Below are 17,929 nucleotides of genomic sequence, written 5' to 3'. Positions count from 1 at the left end.
TGTACCACTGACCAAACCTGAAGAGATCAAAGGCAAGCATATATTTTTTTGAAATGAAAAACTGTATTGTTCATTTTCTCACCACTCTGCTTATATCTTATTTCTCCTCTCTCTTTATAAAATCATGGATAAAGCTCAGATCAATATTTATTCACTGTTCTTTTTTAAATTCTCTTCTTCTTGCATAAAACATATCAGACATTGTAAATAAAAAGGCAAAACACATAAATGATGACTAGCAATGAAGACATATTTCTCATGTCTTTCCTTTTTTCCATGTTTTTATTTTTGTAAATTTCATACAAAACGGCAATCCTGCACCATTCTTTTATCAGGTATCAAATCCTACTTACATATACCAGATTTTTAATTTCATTGATTTTTATAAAAGTTACAAACCACATACAAAATGTCACAACTAATCACCCTAATTCCATATAATACACTAAAACATTATGAAAGAAACTAGATGGAATAATAATATTTGGAATGCTGTCTGATCAGTTGGAAGGGAGGTGAAAATCTCAAATAATAAAATATCACTTCCAGTTGTGTCAGATATTTATGATAATTGCAGAATTTTACAAAATGGTGTTTTAAGTGGTGTCTTTTTGTCAAACCCACCCTTAAAAAGTTACACTAAAAGGAAGATATTAATCATGAAAAAATGTTGCTGTTTGATAATTAAGTGTATATTGTGTCTTTGATAAAATATTTGTCTTTTATTACTCGATAGTCCTTATCCATGGATTTGATTATGCGAGGGAGGGGGGCACATGTCCCATGAGCAATATCTTGATGGGGAGGCCAAATTAAAATTGAAGAAAATCTTTTTACAAAAGATTCAAAACTAAAGCAAATGCTGTCTGATCAGTTGGAAGGGAGATGGAAATCTCATAACAATTTAAAAAACAACTCCACTTGTGTCAGATATTTTGTGTTTGGGTGCCCCTGGATTTCTTTCTCCATGGTAGTGTATCACTTTCATCAATAAACCATTGTGACATGGCTAAACTCCTGTTTCTTTAAAGAACTGACAGATTATCATAACATAATTGCTTTAAAAAATAGATGTAAAGGGAATAATCTGAAGAAAACACAGATTCATGATTCATAATATGACATCAACGTGATCAAGGGATACACAATTTCAGTGATAATCTTGGCACTGATTCAAAAGCAGCTAGCTTGATTTTCAATAAATGTCAATTTTCGTTACAAAACAAGTCATCAGATATTAGGGCATTTAGATGTATATAACACATAACTTTGAACTGGACATGACTAGTGTAGGCATTAAAAAGATAAAGGCATGTTATTAATGTGAATAATTATTTTCTGGATTATTCTAGTAACAATGGTATATCTTATAACTGTGGAATGATATTACAAATGGGACAATAAAACTATTCTTTAAAGAAAATATGTCACACATCTTTTGACAAATTTTCTTTTTAATCAGTCAGGGTTGTTTTAACAGTGCATGGTCAGTTGGACACTAGTTTTAATCTTCTCTCATGTCCTGTATTCATGCACTAATGCACTTTTGAGGAAGAAATGATAATTAGTTACAATTACATTTCAAACTGTGAATGAACTGAAAAGTCCATGTTAGAGGGACATCACACAGGCATCATCAGATCATTCCTACCTTAGTAAATTTTTAATCATTTGAAAAAAATACCTGGTTACAGGTGATGTCTGTCTATGTAAGGTAGTTTTCATCTAACAAGAAAAATAGGATTACTATGATAATCATAATCTGCTTTTATTGTAATCTGTGCATCAACGATGTATCAAAATGCTTATCAATGGTGGAGTAGTATTGTATAATCAGAACAAGGATTTTCTGAAATCTCTAAGAGGATCAAGCACTCAATACATTCATTATCAGATTTACATCAAACATGAAGTGACTATACCGTAAGGTATATGCATGTAGGCTCAACAGGCCTATATGGGCCTCATATTATAACACTCAATGCTCACATATAAATCATAAGACAGTGTGGCTGATAGAACTTCAATACCAACTTTGAAGATGGTTTCACTTCTTACAAAAAGCTTAGTCAAACAAGCAAAATGGATATCAAGATATAACATCACCTTTTTTCCTCTTAAAAAGAAGCAAATTTATGTTAAACGATTCATATCCATATTACAAGTATCCAAAAGTAAGCTGCATTTCTGAAATACAGGGTCAAATCATGTCTTCACACAAAGAACATCATCATTATTTATAATTAAATTAAAGAGTAAGCACTTAATGTTTACTTTAAACAAGCACATACATGTCCTGTATATTTCATTGGTTAATTTCATCTTCCAGTATTTCATCCTATTTCAACTGTTTTCAGCTTGCATAAATTGAGTGTACTACACAAGAAGTTAATATACTAACGCAATGGGAATGCAATAGTCATGAGACTATTGGGACAAAAGTATTTGAAGACTTTCCACACACAAACACCATAGAAATTGAATTGACATTCAGAACACTACTACAATAGTAATCTCCATGGAAAAGGTTAATATTCTTCATAAAAATTCTGTACATTTCAAAAGTAGTTAGTACTGACACAGCTTGTTATATATTAACAATACACCTCTACACAATTTGTAAAATCATACACAACACTGAATCAAACCTATTATCATTCAACATTAAATAGTGCAATGATGAAACAATTTTTTGTGAGATTTTTTTCCTAATAATTAATGTATTCTAATTCCTTTCCATATAAATGTAAACACCCATTCAACATATTTCACAGATCATTTTGAGGTTCTGTGTGAGACTTATTTAATCAGTGAACTTTTGGCTAAAAGGTGCTGTGTTTTTTCTTCTTCAGGTACTGTAATGCAATGGGGGGGGGGGGTGCATCAAGTGAGCACCGGAATCGATAGCCAAGCAAAGTGGATACGTGGGGTACATGAAAGTTATAACATGGACTTGCATACCAAAGTAACTGGCTCATTGCGTCATTAACTGCAAGTCCTTTTATTTTTCTTTGGAAGCCTCCCCCTTCCCAGTTATGGCTACCATAAGTTCAATCATCTGAAGCAAGATTCATCTAGAAAGAACTTCACATTAACTTGCATATTATTGTTTTTATAGCACTAAATCAATAATATGTGCTTTGAAGAGGTTAATACTACATACTATAAATTGATAGTGTTTCATTCATTGTGAAAAACAATCCAACAGAATACATTTTTTTTTCATTAAGAATACTTATCATACAGCCTATGGGACCAGCCTATTGACTTATGTTAATCATAGTTTGAAGGAAAATCAAGTAAACCAGAAATATGATTGTTGTATAACATTAAAAGCAATGTACTCTCGTCTTTAAAATGCTAGACAAAGCAATACCGATAAAATATATGTTTATAACTCACAAGCAATGGATAAATATTAACCCCAAAATACACTGTTTTTTAACTAACAAAGTCATCTCCATACAAAATAATATATAAATGTAGCTTAGCAGATATAAAGTTGGTAAGTTACACTCCTGTAAATATATGCTGAACCTGCCATTTAAAATGGTTAAAAAATGATTAGATGTTACAATACAAAAGATACATACATAATATTAGTTTTACAGTTATTTCACTGAAATAGGGGTGAGGGAAATTGGCATCTATTGCATTTCTAACCTCAAAAACTGTATTATGTACATCAAGTGAAAAGTACCCTTTTTGTCACATGTGTAAAAAAACATTCAAATTGAGTACCATTTTCCTGGATACAGTGACAATTAAGACATGTAGTATCATATGAAATGTTTATACATTGATGGGATACTCACTAATAAAGATACCTTATTTGGTGATAGGTTCATTCTTTATGATGGAACCGGTTTGATTTGGATTAGAATAAGTGTATCACACACAAATACCCTGTAATTTGAATAATTTGAACACAAGATAATGCCAATAGTATTTCATATAACTAAGTTTCTTGAATACAGAATTTCACACGTTAACTAGTTTGGAAGATCAAAATATGTTCATTCATGATAAGTATAGCAAATCTGAGAAAGGACTAATAACGTGCAGTTTTTATAACAAGTATCATGAATATCATTAAAATATCCTTACTTATTTCTTTCCACCACCTGTGTTTCTGTATACCCATAAAAATATTGTATCATTGTGTTTTTACTTTATATTTATATTCATACAGATGGTAAAAATAGATTTTCACAAGAATATAAGCAGCATTTGATGGTGAGATTATAAAAAGGCACTACATGTATCAAGGTGATCTTTTGCATTTTTGATTAGATTTCACTAAATCTATTTCTAAAGAGCTGATTTCAGAACATCAAAATTATATATTTCTCTCTATTGTCGGCGGTCACATGAACCATTGTATTGCAATAGAAACTTGTGTAAAACATAATGTCAAGAAAACAGAATCATATTGGCACTGTTTGTGAATAGCCATCTGAAAATTCCCAAGATCACTTCTTAAATTTTGTAATTGTATCTTTATTTACCTCAAATTTGGGAATTTGAGGAAAAATTGCAAGAGCTTTAGCTAAACGACTGAATTTTCAGTTCGAGCGGGGAAGCATTTCTGCGTGCAAAATCTGCAATTGGCAATACAACACTACTGACTGCACATTCATCCAAACTGTTGTATCACTCTTGTACTTGCAAAGACAATAAAGACAAATACAGCAGCTAGTTGAGGTCTTGATGAAAACTTTGCATATAAAATGCATGCAGTTGTTGTATGGCTTTATTATAGTACAAGCTGTCAATGAGAAAAATGTTTTCTATGTCCTTGCATTGAAAACATTTATGTCTCTGAAGATAAGAAGATTTTTTGCAATATATAATACTGCCTCCTCTTTTATTTTCTGGTAAAACATCAAAATTTCTGTTTTGACCCCAAACCTACTGCTTGAAAGATTCATGTGATCGCCGATGATATGTATTGTAAAATTACTGGTAATGGACATGAATTAATCATACATTACAAAAAATAGAAAACATCATGGATTTAAGGATGGATTCGGAAGAAATAAGTCACATGTGTAGACTGTAATGCATAGGGTGGAAATAAAACAATTTGCCAATTTAGTTGTATGTAAATTAGGAGGAAAGGTAAAGGTTAAAGTGTAAGAAAGGACTTAAGAGATAGAAGAAGAAGAGGAAAAAAAAGTGGCAGCAAAAGAAGTTACATAATTACACAGAAGAAGACTAAAATGAGAAGAAAAAATGTACACTTGGAAAATCTGTAATGAAAATTGTAAATGTAAGGTCGAATTTTCCCTAGTAAAAAACTTCCTGATATACTTTGATTGTCATGATCGTGCGGTACTAATCTAGTGACTGTCAGGAGAGCACTTCATCAATTTTTGCTGGCAGACAAAGTGTCAGATTTGACGAACTTATTCCATTTTGGTTGCTGAGAAGCATAGGTGTCCGACTGTTACTATGGTAACTGTTTGATTTAAAAAATCTCTATCGGGGAGAACATCCAACAAGTCCTTTCATAAAATCTTCCCAGAGGATATGCATTTAGTAGCAAGGGATTAAAATATCCTTGAAGACTCAGGTCAGGACTACTCCTTTATACACACACATTCCTGTACTCTCCTCAACAAGACAAGGCCATAGATATGATCTAATCGTTGTTGATCTCTTGTTCGTGGCTGGCGCCCTCTGGTGAACATCCTGGGTGAATGTCATGTTGTCGTAGGTGATGGTCAGTGGTGGATCCTGGATGGTCAGTCTCCAGGCCAATGACACGCAGCGTTCAATGAAGCTACCAAGCTCAGCCGACGTCTTCAGTTTTGGGTAGTCGTAGAGCGCAGTGAACAGCTGCTTTCCAACATCCTGTTTAAAGAACAATAGAAATAATTGGAATTAAGTTAAGGGCATTTCTTGTTACATATGAGGGTTTCTTCTCCACTAAACAATTCATTATATTACTCATTGGTTCCCAAACAAAACAAGAAGTTACCGTCAGTGATAATCTTAGTTCAAATAACGTAAACATATACATCTTTGGTGGAGATTAACTTTGCTTTGTTAATATTTGGTATACAGAACCTTCTCCCTCTGATTCAATGGTGAATGACCTTCATTTGGGGATTTGAAAATCAAGTTACTGGCTTTATCCCATTTATTATTATCACTGTCATTATTCATTTATGTCTTTACTTTTATCTTATATATCTAATCATTTATTCATAAATATAAAAATATTCATTCATTTATTTATCTTATTTACTTACTATTTTCTTTCCTAATATTTAAAATATAAAATTAATCAATCAATTAATTAATCAACTAAAATAATCATTTATAATAAATAATATAGGATTTGTATAGCGCACGTATCCACCTTGCTAGGTGCTCAAGGCGCTCCTATATTACCTCGGCTAAGCTAGTCTACTGATTCTGGTGTGCACAGCTTTTTGAGGAATTACTTCCTGCCGGTACACATTTACCTCATCTGGGTCGAGTGCAGCACAGTGTGGATAAATTTCTTGGATTCGAACTCATGACCCTCTGTTTGAAAGGCGAGAGTCAGAACCACTAGACCATGACGCCCCCACATTATTTCATGTATTCATTTCATAAAACTAATTTTTCTTCTATATATTTCATTATTATTATTACTTTTGGGGGGAGAGTGATGGTATCTTGGTTGAATTAAAGAATTTGCCTCCACTTTGGTGGTTAAACACAATTTCTTTTCAATTCCTTCCTTTTGAAAAAAAAAAAACTTGGATATTCTACAGGACAAATGTCAAAGCATGTATCGAAATGCCAGAGATTTGCCTCCTTGTAAAATGAAAAAAAAAAAGTTATATATCCTTTACCTTTACCAGTGGACTCAGGTCATAGCCCTCCCCAAGCCTTCTTAGGAACTGAAGCAACTCTCCATTTGTCTTTTGTTTGCTTTGGTTGTTGCCATGGTTACCACCAGCTTCACCATTTGTCTGTTTATTTGAGTTCATCAGTAGCTGCTGGACCCCACCCTGAATTGACTCTAGGGTATTCTTGGCAGTCCTGAAGGCAAGCTGTACGGGGGTGGAAGGGATGGAGGGATGTAGAATGTAACCAAATAATCATTAAACCCTATCCTGTATATATTTTGAAGAAAAAAAAACTCTTTAGAAAAATAAACATAGTTCAATGATAGATGTTACATACATCCAAAGTACAAACAATCAATTCAGCAACAAATATTTCCTAATTTCTCCTATTCTCTTTGAGTTGACGTCTACGACCTAGAGTCTCGAAATCATCCTCCATTATTCACATTCATCATTCATAAGTTGCTCTTAAACCCTAAATGAATAACATTTATCATGACTTTATAATACATTATATTGAAGAAGTACAGAAAGCATGAACAGATAAGCCTTTTAAAGGAATAGATGTGATGTCACAATTATCATTATTATTAGCATTATCATTATTTATTCTGCCATAATAAGTAAACTGACAGAAAAGAAGAAAAGAGTAAAAACAGATTTCCATGGGCAATGACTCACAAACCTATAAGTCAATACTGTTGCCAGATACATGTGAACCCTCACAGAAAACCATTGAGAAAATATTGCATGTTTACCAGTTACACAATTAAATTCAAATTTAGTTTAAAACATTCAACAAATATCAAGCATCACAGGGCAAAAGCAAATAGATTTCTAAACCTATGATTTAGCAATCCTTCAAAGTTTACAATAAAAATCAATGCATGTCTATAATTACCACAATGACAGAGAAGAGAACTTTATCCTTCAGGTCATCACTGTCCTCAAACTGTTTCTGTTCAGACATAAGGTTGAGAGACACCCATGCCTCGGCACGGTCATTGGTAAATAGCTTGTCATACTCGTACAGAAGATCACCCACGATGGTCCGTTTGGACTTCACAACATTGGCGTCATTGTTGTTGGTGAGTCCAGGATGTGACGAGAGCTTGGTTACTCTGAAATATGGATAAATGCAATGCAAAATTTCTAGTTAAATGTCAAAGGGATGATAAAGGATAGCTGAAATAAGCATCTTATTGAAAGAAACCCTGTCACTGACTCACTTTCATGCCTTTCACTTTTCTACAGAAGGTCACCAGTCCCATTGCAACAGCCGCAGCAGCAGTATTCATTGGAATACACATGTACTTGCAGTTATCGACAATAAAAAATAATTTAGGTTGAATCTTATCTGGAAACCGGTGTTGCTGAGAAATTGTAATATTTGCTCAGTGTTCCAGGATCACACACAGGAATTAAATCATGTAAATTATTTAAATTATGGACAAAAACATAAATAATAATAATACGCATTTATATAGTGCCATCTGTCTTGAAATAATTTATTCCGAGGCACACTGTTATTATTATTATTATCCCGGGTTAAGATGGAGCTGCCTTCCAGCGCTCCGTGCATTCAAGGAATCATTCCTCCCTGGTACCTATTCACCTCACCTGGGTTGGGTGCAGTACAATGTGGGTAAATTTCTGGTGACACAACATTTGCTCCTGTGACAATTGATTCGGGCTTTATTTAGTCTAAGATATAGGGTAGGGTTTGAATTAGGTTTTTATGTTAGTATAAGGATCCGGTTTAGGATGGGGTATAGTGTTAAATCCAGGTGGGTGTTTCATAAAGCTGTTCGTAAGTTAAGAGCGACTGTAAGAATGACAGGTGATCTTTTCTTGTGGAGAATGGTATAGTCATTGGCGATGATTAAGCTTGTAAGAAAGGATCACCAGTCGTTCTTAAAGTCGCTCTTAACTTACGAACATCTTTATGAAATGGCCCCCAGGGTTCAAGTTGGTCATTCTATTAGTGTGTGGAATTTAGAGCGGAGCAATTATCGCCGGAGCAAATGTCATGGAACCAAATTTCTGGCTGAAAGAAAATACACCATGGCTGAGATTAGAACCCACATCCCTCTGAATGAAAGACAAGAGTTGTCACCACACCATCACCATGCCCCCCCCCAAAAAAAAAAATACTGATGAGTGATTGATACACTGTACAAATTTTTGTATAGTGACAGTTTCTTAAAAGGACAAGTCCACCCAAACACAAACTTGATTTGAATAAAAAGAGAAAAATTCAACAAGCATAACACTGAAAATTTCATCAAAATCAGATGTAAAATAAGAAAGTTATAGCATTTTAAAGATTCGCTTCATTTCACAAAACATCTATATGCACATCTCGGTCAGTATGCAAATGAGAAACTGATGACATCACTCTCTATTTCTTATGTATTCTATTATATGAAATATGAAGTTTCATTCCTCCCTGAACAAGTGGAATTCCATTATTTTAACATTTTGTGCTTCAGGCAAGGAGGTCTTAATAGTCAAATTCGTAAAAAATGAAATATTGTGTAATTCAAACAATAGAAGACAAAAAAATAGTGAGTGAGTGACATCATCGACTCTCTCATTTGGATGTAACTGGCTCGTTCATATAACTATTTTGCTAAAAATAAGCAAAACTTTGAAATGTCATAACTTTCTTATTTTAAATCCAATTTTGATGAAATTTTCAGCATTGTGCTTGTCTGATGATTCTCTATTGATTCAAATCAAAATTTTTCTGAGGTGGACTCCCGGGGGGGGCCACTTACATTGATGAGTGGATACCATGCGCGACCAAAAAAACACGCAAAAAAGATTGTCTTTTTCACGATAGGGCACGTTACACACGTAACGTGATAAGGGTGTCAAAAACACAAAAATAATGAAAAAAGGTTATCTATTTCGCTAGGAAAATCATGTGTTTAGGGTCGAATTTGCGGGGATGATAAAACAAAATTAAAATGTTTTTTTAAAGGATGTCCTTTTTGCCCTCAACACTTCGTGTTTAGAGTTCGATTTGCGCGAGGTGTAGAAGGTGGGGTCGTACAAAGGTATAGCCGACGACCGAAGGACCCATAACAATAAAACATTCCTGTACTTGTTTAGGGGTTCATTTCAGGGAATATTTGCCAAGAGTATCGTTTTGTTTCCAATACTTATTAAGGGTAGGGTTTCACACGTCAATACTTGTTAAGGGGTGCATTTTCAGAATATGGAAATTACGTGTTTAGGGTGCTTTTCGAGACCCCAGTCGCGCATTGTATCCACTCATGAATGGAAGTGGCCCCCCCCCCCGGGGGTGAACTTGACCTTTAAGGTTCTGAGAATCAAGGAGGCAAACTTGTCTTCTTACTCTTGATTCAATCTTCTCTCATTCTCTTGCAGTCTGCTGATCTTCTCTAATGCTGTATGGAGATCCTCTTTAGTCTTGTGCAGTTCAGTCTGCGCCTGATAATGCATCCGAATAACCCTAATAGGAGAGATAATCATTGAGATAAAGGATGACCAACTTTATCCAGAAGCCCATCAAAAAAGTAACAATGAAGCCAAAATCAAAAGTATTAGCACCGTAAGTTGAAATGGGCAGCTTTTTCATTGCCCTACCAGCAGGCCCTACTTTACACAGTGTATAATTCTAAAATCATTAAAATAAAACACGGAATGGATGAAATCTATCATATTAATAGTCATCATTTATTTTAGCTTATAGCAAATATGCTGCTGACCAGTTCTGATGAATAGTTCTATTGATCAGTGATGTTTTTTTTTATAAGCATGGTTTGTCAACCATCCACCTCACTACAGCATGGAGCTATAAAACACAATAGCTCCCCCAAATAGCTCCATGCTAATAGTATACATCACTTTGCTTGGGCATGAGATTAATGACACACAATTGTTGCCTTCAAAACATTCCATCTGTTCAAAAAGTACCCTGTACATACAATTCTTAGTTATGACCTCAATGGAGTGCATTATTGTATATTATCACCCATCTCGGACCTTCATGCAAATGAAAAATATATTAGACAAGTTTGATTTTATGTACTTACTTGTCTCTCTCTTTTTCCACTGCTTCTCTCTTAGAAGATTCATCCATAAGCATTGAGTAAGTATCATCGCCATCAGGGCTTACGGACCCAGTCACATACATGGAGGTTGGCCTGGCTTGGCGACGGGATGAATTGGTAGACTTATGAATGTCCGAGGTGGACGACAAGGATGATCTCCGACTCTCTCCCTTAAGCTGATCTTTTTCAACTGAAACGGGGTAGAAAGTGTTTGATTAGGAAGAGAATGCGTAGGCCTCCAGCATAAAAATTACAAGAACAACAGCCTTGAGATTGAGACCAAAAGCCTTTAAGATCTTCTTAGAACATGCTCAAGTTTGTTTTACAGTCGTGCATACTTTACTATCAGCTTCAGATAACAGCCTCCAGGGTGTTGCACAATGCTGTTTCTTTGTTAAGTATTAAATGCCATTTTAAAATGATTTACATGTAAATTACAAACACATGAAAAGTCATATCATCTCTAGCAATTTGCATCAGCAAACACAAGAAATTGGTTAGATATTTTGTGTTTTAGGACACATTTATTCAAGGTTTATTTGAAATAAGGTAAACATGAAAGTTGCAATTGGAAAAGGAAATCTCATGACAAATCATTTGACATCTAATAATTCAAGTCACTCTCAAAGCCATGTGAAGCTTTACAAAGAATCCTGATAAGATGGGAGAACAAGGGGAGAAAAGGGAGAGATACACTTTAAACTTGCAAACCAGAATTTCACGGTAATCATGAGGAAAAAATATTAAACGATGAATAAATTTCAAAATACAATGCACATAAATATCAAATCCAATGTCATTGCACAGAATGACTAAATTTTTCAGTTTCCATGGCGACTGATATATGTAACAGCATTAGGGCATTGAATTACATGTATGCATGAAATGAATTGAAAGTCTGATAAAATGATAAATAGCAACAGTAAATGGACAATTTCAATACAGCATCCATGGCCAAATTTTTAAGGTATCAAGGATACAATGAAAAAAAAAAAAGATTTCTCTGTGGGCTATGTATTTTACCTTCTATGAGTGATACTATACTGCACTATTTGAATTAATATAAGGGGACTCATCTCTTGCAACTTAGCTATTTTTACAACAGGGAAATCACCCTCCAATTCTATTTCATTTTATTCCTTTATTGCTCTTTTTATTGATAGATATTGTGGTACATTTATAAATGGTAAATAAATGGTTTAGGTATCTGCAGGATCTACATGTGGACTAAGTAAATAATACATATGTATACTGATTGATGGTACACTCTAAACTGCATGGATATAAAATAAATCCAGACTGTCAGTAGTTATTATGACCAACCAAATTGTGTTTTTTTATTTGAATCATAAAGATTTATTTCTAGGATTTGAATTCAAATAACAAATATTTAGGATTCAAATGAAGTCTAGAAATTGATTTGTTACCAGCTACAGTTGGTTTGGATTTATTTTGAATCCCTGCGAGTTAGAGTGTATAACAAAAATAAAATGTGCTACAATTGTTAAATTGGCAGTATAATAATGCTAAATAAGACTGAATTAAAAGTATAAAACATGTATTGGGATTTATAAATGTATATAGTACATGAACAATAACTAAAAACAGCATTACAAACCTACACACAGTATTGTGTGGGATAATTTTTCATTGCTTAATACCCTCGGTCAATAAATCTATTATACTATTTCATATTTAGGCCTACTATGGTAAATGAAAGGTTACGTCCAATTCAGCCTTGATTGATTGCCGCCAACTCAATGCATACCTAAATCAGCCAGCCAGCTACCTTGCATACAATGCAGTACATTAATTAGCTAGTGTGCGCAACTCTATCCTTGCCACCCTAGTGCTAAGTGATAGTACATGTAGTAATAATGACTTCAATAAAAGAACAGTCACTCATGCAGAAATAAAAAATGAAATGAGAATCAAATCGAGCCACTTCAAGTTGATAATGTAAGAAAAAAATTGATACAGCGGTGGTGGATCCAGGGGTGGGGGGCACATCCGGCCCTTTACCCCCTTTTGAGAGCCATTATTAAAATTTTAAATGTAAATATGCCGTTATCCAAGTGTGCCCCCCTTTTGAAAGTGAGGACCTTTTTTTTATTGGTGTCAATTTTTTATGGACAGAATGACCTTCATTTTTTGGTGAAAAACCTTTTTTTTTGCTTGTCAAATTTCCATCAGGAAAATGTGCCCCCCCCCCTGGAGAATCCTGGATCTGCCACTGGGATACAGTATGGGTGTGTAAAAATGAACACTGAAGAAGAATTGAGACAATATTCAGAAAAATCTGCATGGAGAAAATTAGTACTATGAATATTCTAATGCACATTACCTCAAAAAAAAAGCCATAAGGGCAACAATGGAAAATGATATGTATATCACATAGATTCCAATGCCTGTATAGAAATTCATTGGAAAGTAGAAATATGCCTCTATCAAAAGAAAGCTAACATAGATGCATATGAAAAGTTGCATGATTTATAGCAAAATAAGCAAAGAAATGCAACAGAGAGGAATATAGCACCATGTGAAAGAGTATGGGCGTATCACCATGACAACTTGGCATAAGGATGGATGATGGAATAAAGTATAGGATTCACAAAGTTTTACTTACTCTCAGGCCCTAACGTACAAGAAAAGGAAATAAACAAAACAAGGGAGAGTTGCAAGACATTTTTTGTTTGAATATAAATATAATGCACACAAATTTCAAAAGCAAAATCAGAAATGAGCAATATATATACTTAAAAATCATAATTTAGCAATAAGTGAGAAAGGAAGCAATACCATTTTTTCTCTAAAAGACATTTCAAGTACAAACATCTTCATCATTTACTGATTTTCATAATATCTAGACATTTCATAAATAATAAAATATGATGAAAATTGATCCGTATCCTGAATTCCTGATACATGTTTACATACTATATACTACATTTTTATATAGTATACTAATTTCAAATGTAAATTTCATAAACAAAGATGTTTAAAAAGTGTGGAACAAAGCTCAGCAACATAGTTGAGAGAATATGAAGTTACCCCCCCCCCAAAAAAAAGTTACAATTACAAGAATTTTTTTTTCTTTGAATTACTGTAAAAGCTATTAACCAATTAAAATCTTGGAGTTTTAGCAAAGAACGTCGGAAATTTTTCTACACAACTTTGGGTGAGGGAGATGATATGACGATACACAATTGTCTCACCATGTCCAAATGCAAGAAATGTTGTTGATATTTGCCACACTTTATATAAACAAAGCTTGGGGGAATCATCTCTTTTCTTCTCATTTGGCTGTCAGAGGACTGGGGCGGTATTCTGAGGTCATTTTATCTTTAAAATATTCTATTTTATCTCTTAAAATGAAATTGGTATTCTGAGATGACATTATATCTCTCAGATAAAATTTAAAATTTAATCTTGCGTACAAATTTTATCTTGCGTATCTATGATGATACGCAACAGAGCAGTGGCTGCGTAGACATACCTATCGCGTATCTGGACATTGCAACGCGGATGATGTGCTTGCACCCAAGTTTCTTTGAAGAAAAAATAAAATAAACTGAAAAGAGGGTAGCGGCTATTTTATCTCCGCGACGTTGATTTCGTCAATATTTGTACATGAATTAACCCCAAATTTTGACATGAAAATGAAGAAAAATTATATATTCATTGAGAACAACACCTTAAAGTTATTCCTGTACAATTAGAAAGTATTTCATAAGACTTTTCTTGACTAATATTGTCTTTGTAATGATGCTTGAAAAGATGCGAAATAGACTTCGAAAAAAGATGAGAGTATTGTCATTTTTGGAAAAAGAAATCTCTGAAAGACGCACAAGCGTATAGTGCAAGCGTATTGAAGTCAATAAATTGACGCAATCTCACTTCTTTGTCACACCTCCTAGCGGAATGGATTTTCATTGGCTGAGTGATATGAGAGAGCTATAAAAGCGAGTTTCTAATTGGATATTGATTAAAAAATAGGTGTGTCTTACAGAGATAAAATAAAGATAAAAATGTTCTTAGAATACCAATTCGGAGAGATTTTAAGGGTATTTTATCTCACTGATTTTAATGGAGATAAAATATTTTATTTTATCTGAGATAAAATGGATCTCAGAATACCACCCCAGATCATTAGCATCAATCATTAAAATCAGGTATATTACTTCTAAAGCGTTTCAAGCTTTGCAAGCATATACAACATTTGCAACAATGACAGAATAAATACTTTGTTTGTAGCATAATATCGATAAAACAGAGACAAGGTTTTTATGAAAAGATTTGATAAAAGTGAAAAAAATTTCATGATGAAAACTCTGAGTGGAAGAGACTGAGAGAGGATAAAAGAAGAAACAATTAAAGTAGAAAGGAATGAAAGAACTCAGAAGATGAAAAAGTCAGAGACAAATTGGTAATGTGTATCTGTGCGAGTTGGAGACATAAAAATATAGGGGGAGGGAGAGAGAGAGAGAGTGTATCTGTGCGAGTTGGAGACATAAAAATATAGGGGGAGGGAGAGAGAGAGTGACAGAGACAGAAAAGGAAAGAGAGGGAGAGAAACAGGGGAAAGATAGTGAGAGCAAGAGACAGAAAAAAGAGAAACACAAAGAGAGAGAGAGAGAATAAGAAAAGGGAAGGATCATGAAAAGAGATCTACGATAATGAATGAATTAATTAGAAGCAGCAGTGTTTTGCATGATTCAAAATCAAATTCTCACTCTGCGATAGTTCAGAAAGAGGCATATCTTCTCCGAGGAGATGGCGTCGATACGATGACGGAGACACGGACCCACTTCTTGCTCCATTACGCATCGGACTGATTCCTCGTTTCTCCAGCCCACGTCGCCCTATGGCTGTTGGAAGGGGAAACCACACAAGTTTGATGGAGCAGCAAATAAAAAGTTACAGTGGGGTTTTGAAATAAACTGAAAAATAGTAAAATTCTTAACATATATTGAACAAAGACAAGTAAAAAGTATGTCAGGTAGCCAAACAAAGTTTTTGATGCAGTCGATAACAGATAGCCCTAAAAACCTAAACAGCAAAAACAACATCAAACATTTTGCAATTGTATAATTTGAGATGCTTGCAAGGCTTCAATTCCACACACTTTGAAATCAAAAGAAGATATTCAGCAGAAAAATATATATACTTGCATGAGATGACATTCATAAAAGAAAATTGGAAAAAAAATCAGATTTTGGTTGAGTTTTTCATTACCAAGGCTGAGAGTAGATAAATTACAATGAATTTCCTTTTCATGTTCAAGATTTTTGCCTTCATGAACATTCTTGCTGCAAGCATCTTGTCGAAATGAAATATTCTTCCACACAAGTGCTCACATACACACAGGGTGTCCATGCATTCAACATCCTTGTGAGACATTATTTGACAAGCTAACAACCATGGGTATTGTCTTGGAATTTTAAATATTCCCTACATGTTGTTTTAAGAGGAACATTCTTACCGAATGTCCGTCATTAATTCTCTACAAAAGTCAGTCTGAAGTAGAACGGATTTACATGACTCCTTTTCAAAAGCATTATTTTCATAATTTTTCTCCATATTCATCCTCCCTCTGCATATTCGATACTTTCACAGATGTTTACACAGATGATATACCAGTCTAGGTTAGCAACGCCCCCTCTGGGGAATGGGGAGGATCATCATGCAAAGATTGAAATTCTACATACAAATAAAGTCTATTTTCTACCAACATGTATGGTTCAACAATTTGCATCTTTAACAATGACGAAAATGTGGGTGTATGACTGCTTGTACCAAACATATGATATTACAACTCCATAGGAATTTAATTATCTCTGATATTTCATTATGTAAGTGAATGTGACACACAAATTGGCTTTTAAAAATGAAAAGTGACACCAGTAACAAAGGATATGGATATCAATACGGAATGGATGATCCACAGTGAAATAACTCATGACTTATTCAAAGCAGAATGATAGAAAGCAAATTTTTTTGTCAATTTCTCTGAACGTCAATGACATAGGTTGTGATCAGGAGGGGGGGGGTCCCCTCAAATTTCAAATTTTGTCACCCCATTCCCTCTTGAGGGACCAAAATCGTCATGAAATCACCGCCTATGGTCAATAATATACCTGTGTATGCACAATGAAATTGCCTTTAATATAAGAAAACAAGTAATGAATGGTTGCAAATTGCATGCAAAAAAAGAAAATCATAAGCCACATTTTCATGGACACTCCCACACAGAAATTGTTACAATGATCATATATGAGGAGCAGACATCTGCTCTCGACACATACTCGCACATTAAACTCTTTTGGGGTATATTGTAATATAAACACATTTGACTGTTACTTCAGTGACTAATTCTTTATACACGAAGTTGGCTCAAAGTCTAAGCAAATATGATTAGAAACCACCATGTGTTTGTTTGGTCATGGGAACACACACATCACAATATCATCACTCTCAATAATAACCTTTGAATTTATGCTGACAAATTGTCAACATACTACATGTCCATGTATAGAAAGAGGAAGAATTGAAAGAATTTCAAACTGTGTGTTGCCACACAAAAATATCATATCGTCCAATGAAGCAGTGCAAGTTCTATATTTCAATAGAGAATTATTTGGTTTGTTAAACAGAGGAGTGTTTGGAAATAAACAGTAATGCATTGAGCATGTCAGCACAGGAACACAGATTTTACATGCAAATGATAAAAGAAATAACAAACAGATAGCACAATGACATATCACTAGCAAACATAATATCAGCAACTATCTCCAAAATTAAAATCACATTTTGATTTGCAGTTTCAAAGGTTTGCTAGGGGTTCAGTAACATTATGTTTAGAATTTCCTAACATCATTAAAAATAACACATTATTCTTGCATAATTATCATGGGCGAAAATATCAGGGGGGACATGTCCCCCTACTATTTGTGGTCTATTATACATCATTCTAAATTTTTGATACTATAGAAAAAAAAATGT

General features: G+C 34.0%; 1 protein-coding gene across 5 annotated transcripts in view; it reads right to left on the bottom strand.

The window, feature by feature from the left end:
* Nucleotides 1-234: 234 nt before the first annotated feature.
* LOC121425637 overlaps nucleotides 235-17,929 on the bottom strand; it is a 32,059-nt gene continuing 14,364 nt past the window's right edge. For 2 of the 5 annotated variants that reach the window (XM_041621761.1, XM_041621763.1), the window contains 7 exons: nucleotides 15,661-15,795; nucleotides 13,554-13,562; nucleotides 10,910-11,117; nucleotides 10,210-10,326; nucleotides 7,747-7,966; nucleotides 6,849-7,049; nucleotides 235-5,856 (listed from right to left, as the gene is read on the bottom strand). In XM_041621761.1, coding sequence (XP_041477695.1) covers nucleotides 5,572-5,856; nucleotides 6,849-7,049; nucleotides 7,747-7,966; nucleotides 10,210-10,326; nucleotides 10,910-11,117; nucleotides 13,554-13,562; nucleotides 15,661-15,795 — 1,175 coding nt within the window. In that variant the 3' untranslated portion in view covers nucleotides 235-5,571. The remainder of the gene's footprint in view (nucleotides 5,857-6,848; nucleotides 7,050-7,746; nucleotides 7,967-10,209; nucleotides 10,327-10,909; nucleotides 11,118-13,553; nucleotides 13,563-15,660; nucleotides 15,796-17,929) is intronic. The other 3 variants (XM_041621764.1, XM_041621765.1, XM_041621762.1) reach the window with 2 other exon arrangements.

Source organism: Lytechinus variegatus, chromosome 12 (assembly GCF_018143015.1).
Source record: "Lytechinus variegatus isolate NC3 chromosome 12, Lvar_3.0, whole genome shotgun sequence".
NCBI lineage: Eukaryota > Metazoa > Echinodermata > Echinoidea > Temnopleuroida > Toxopneustidae > Lytechinus > Lytechinus variegatus.
The sequence above is the reverse complement of the archived record's forward strand: the minus strand, read 5'-3'. Positions and strand labels throughout refer to the sequence as shown.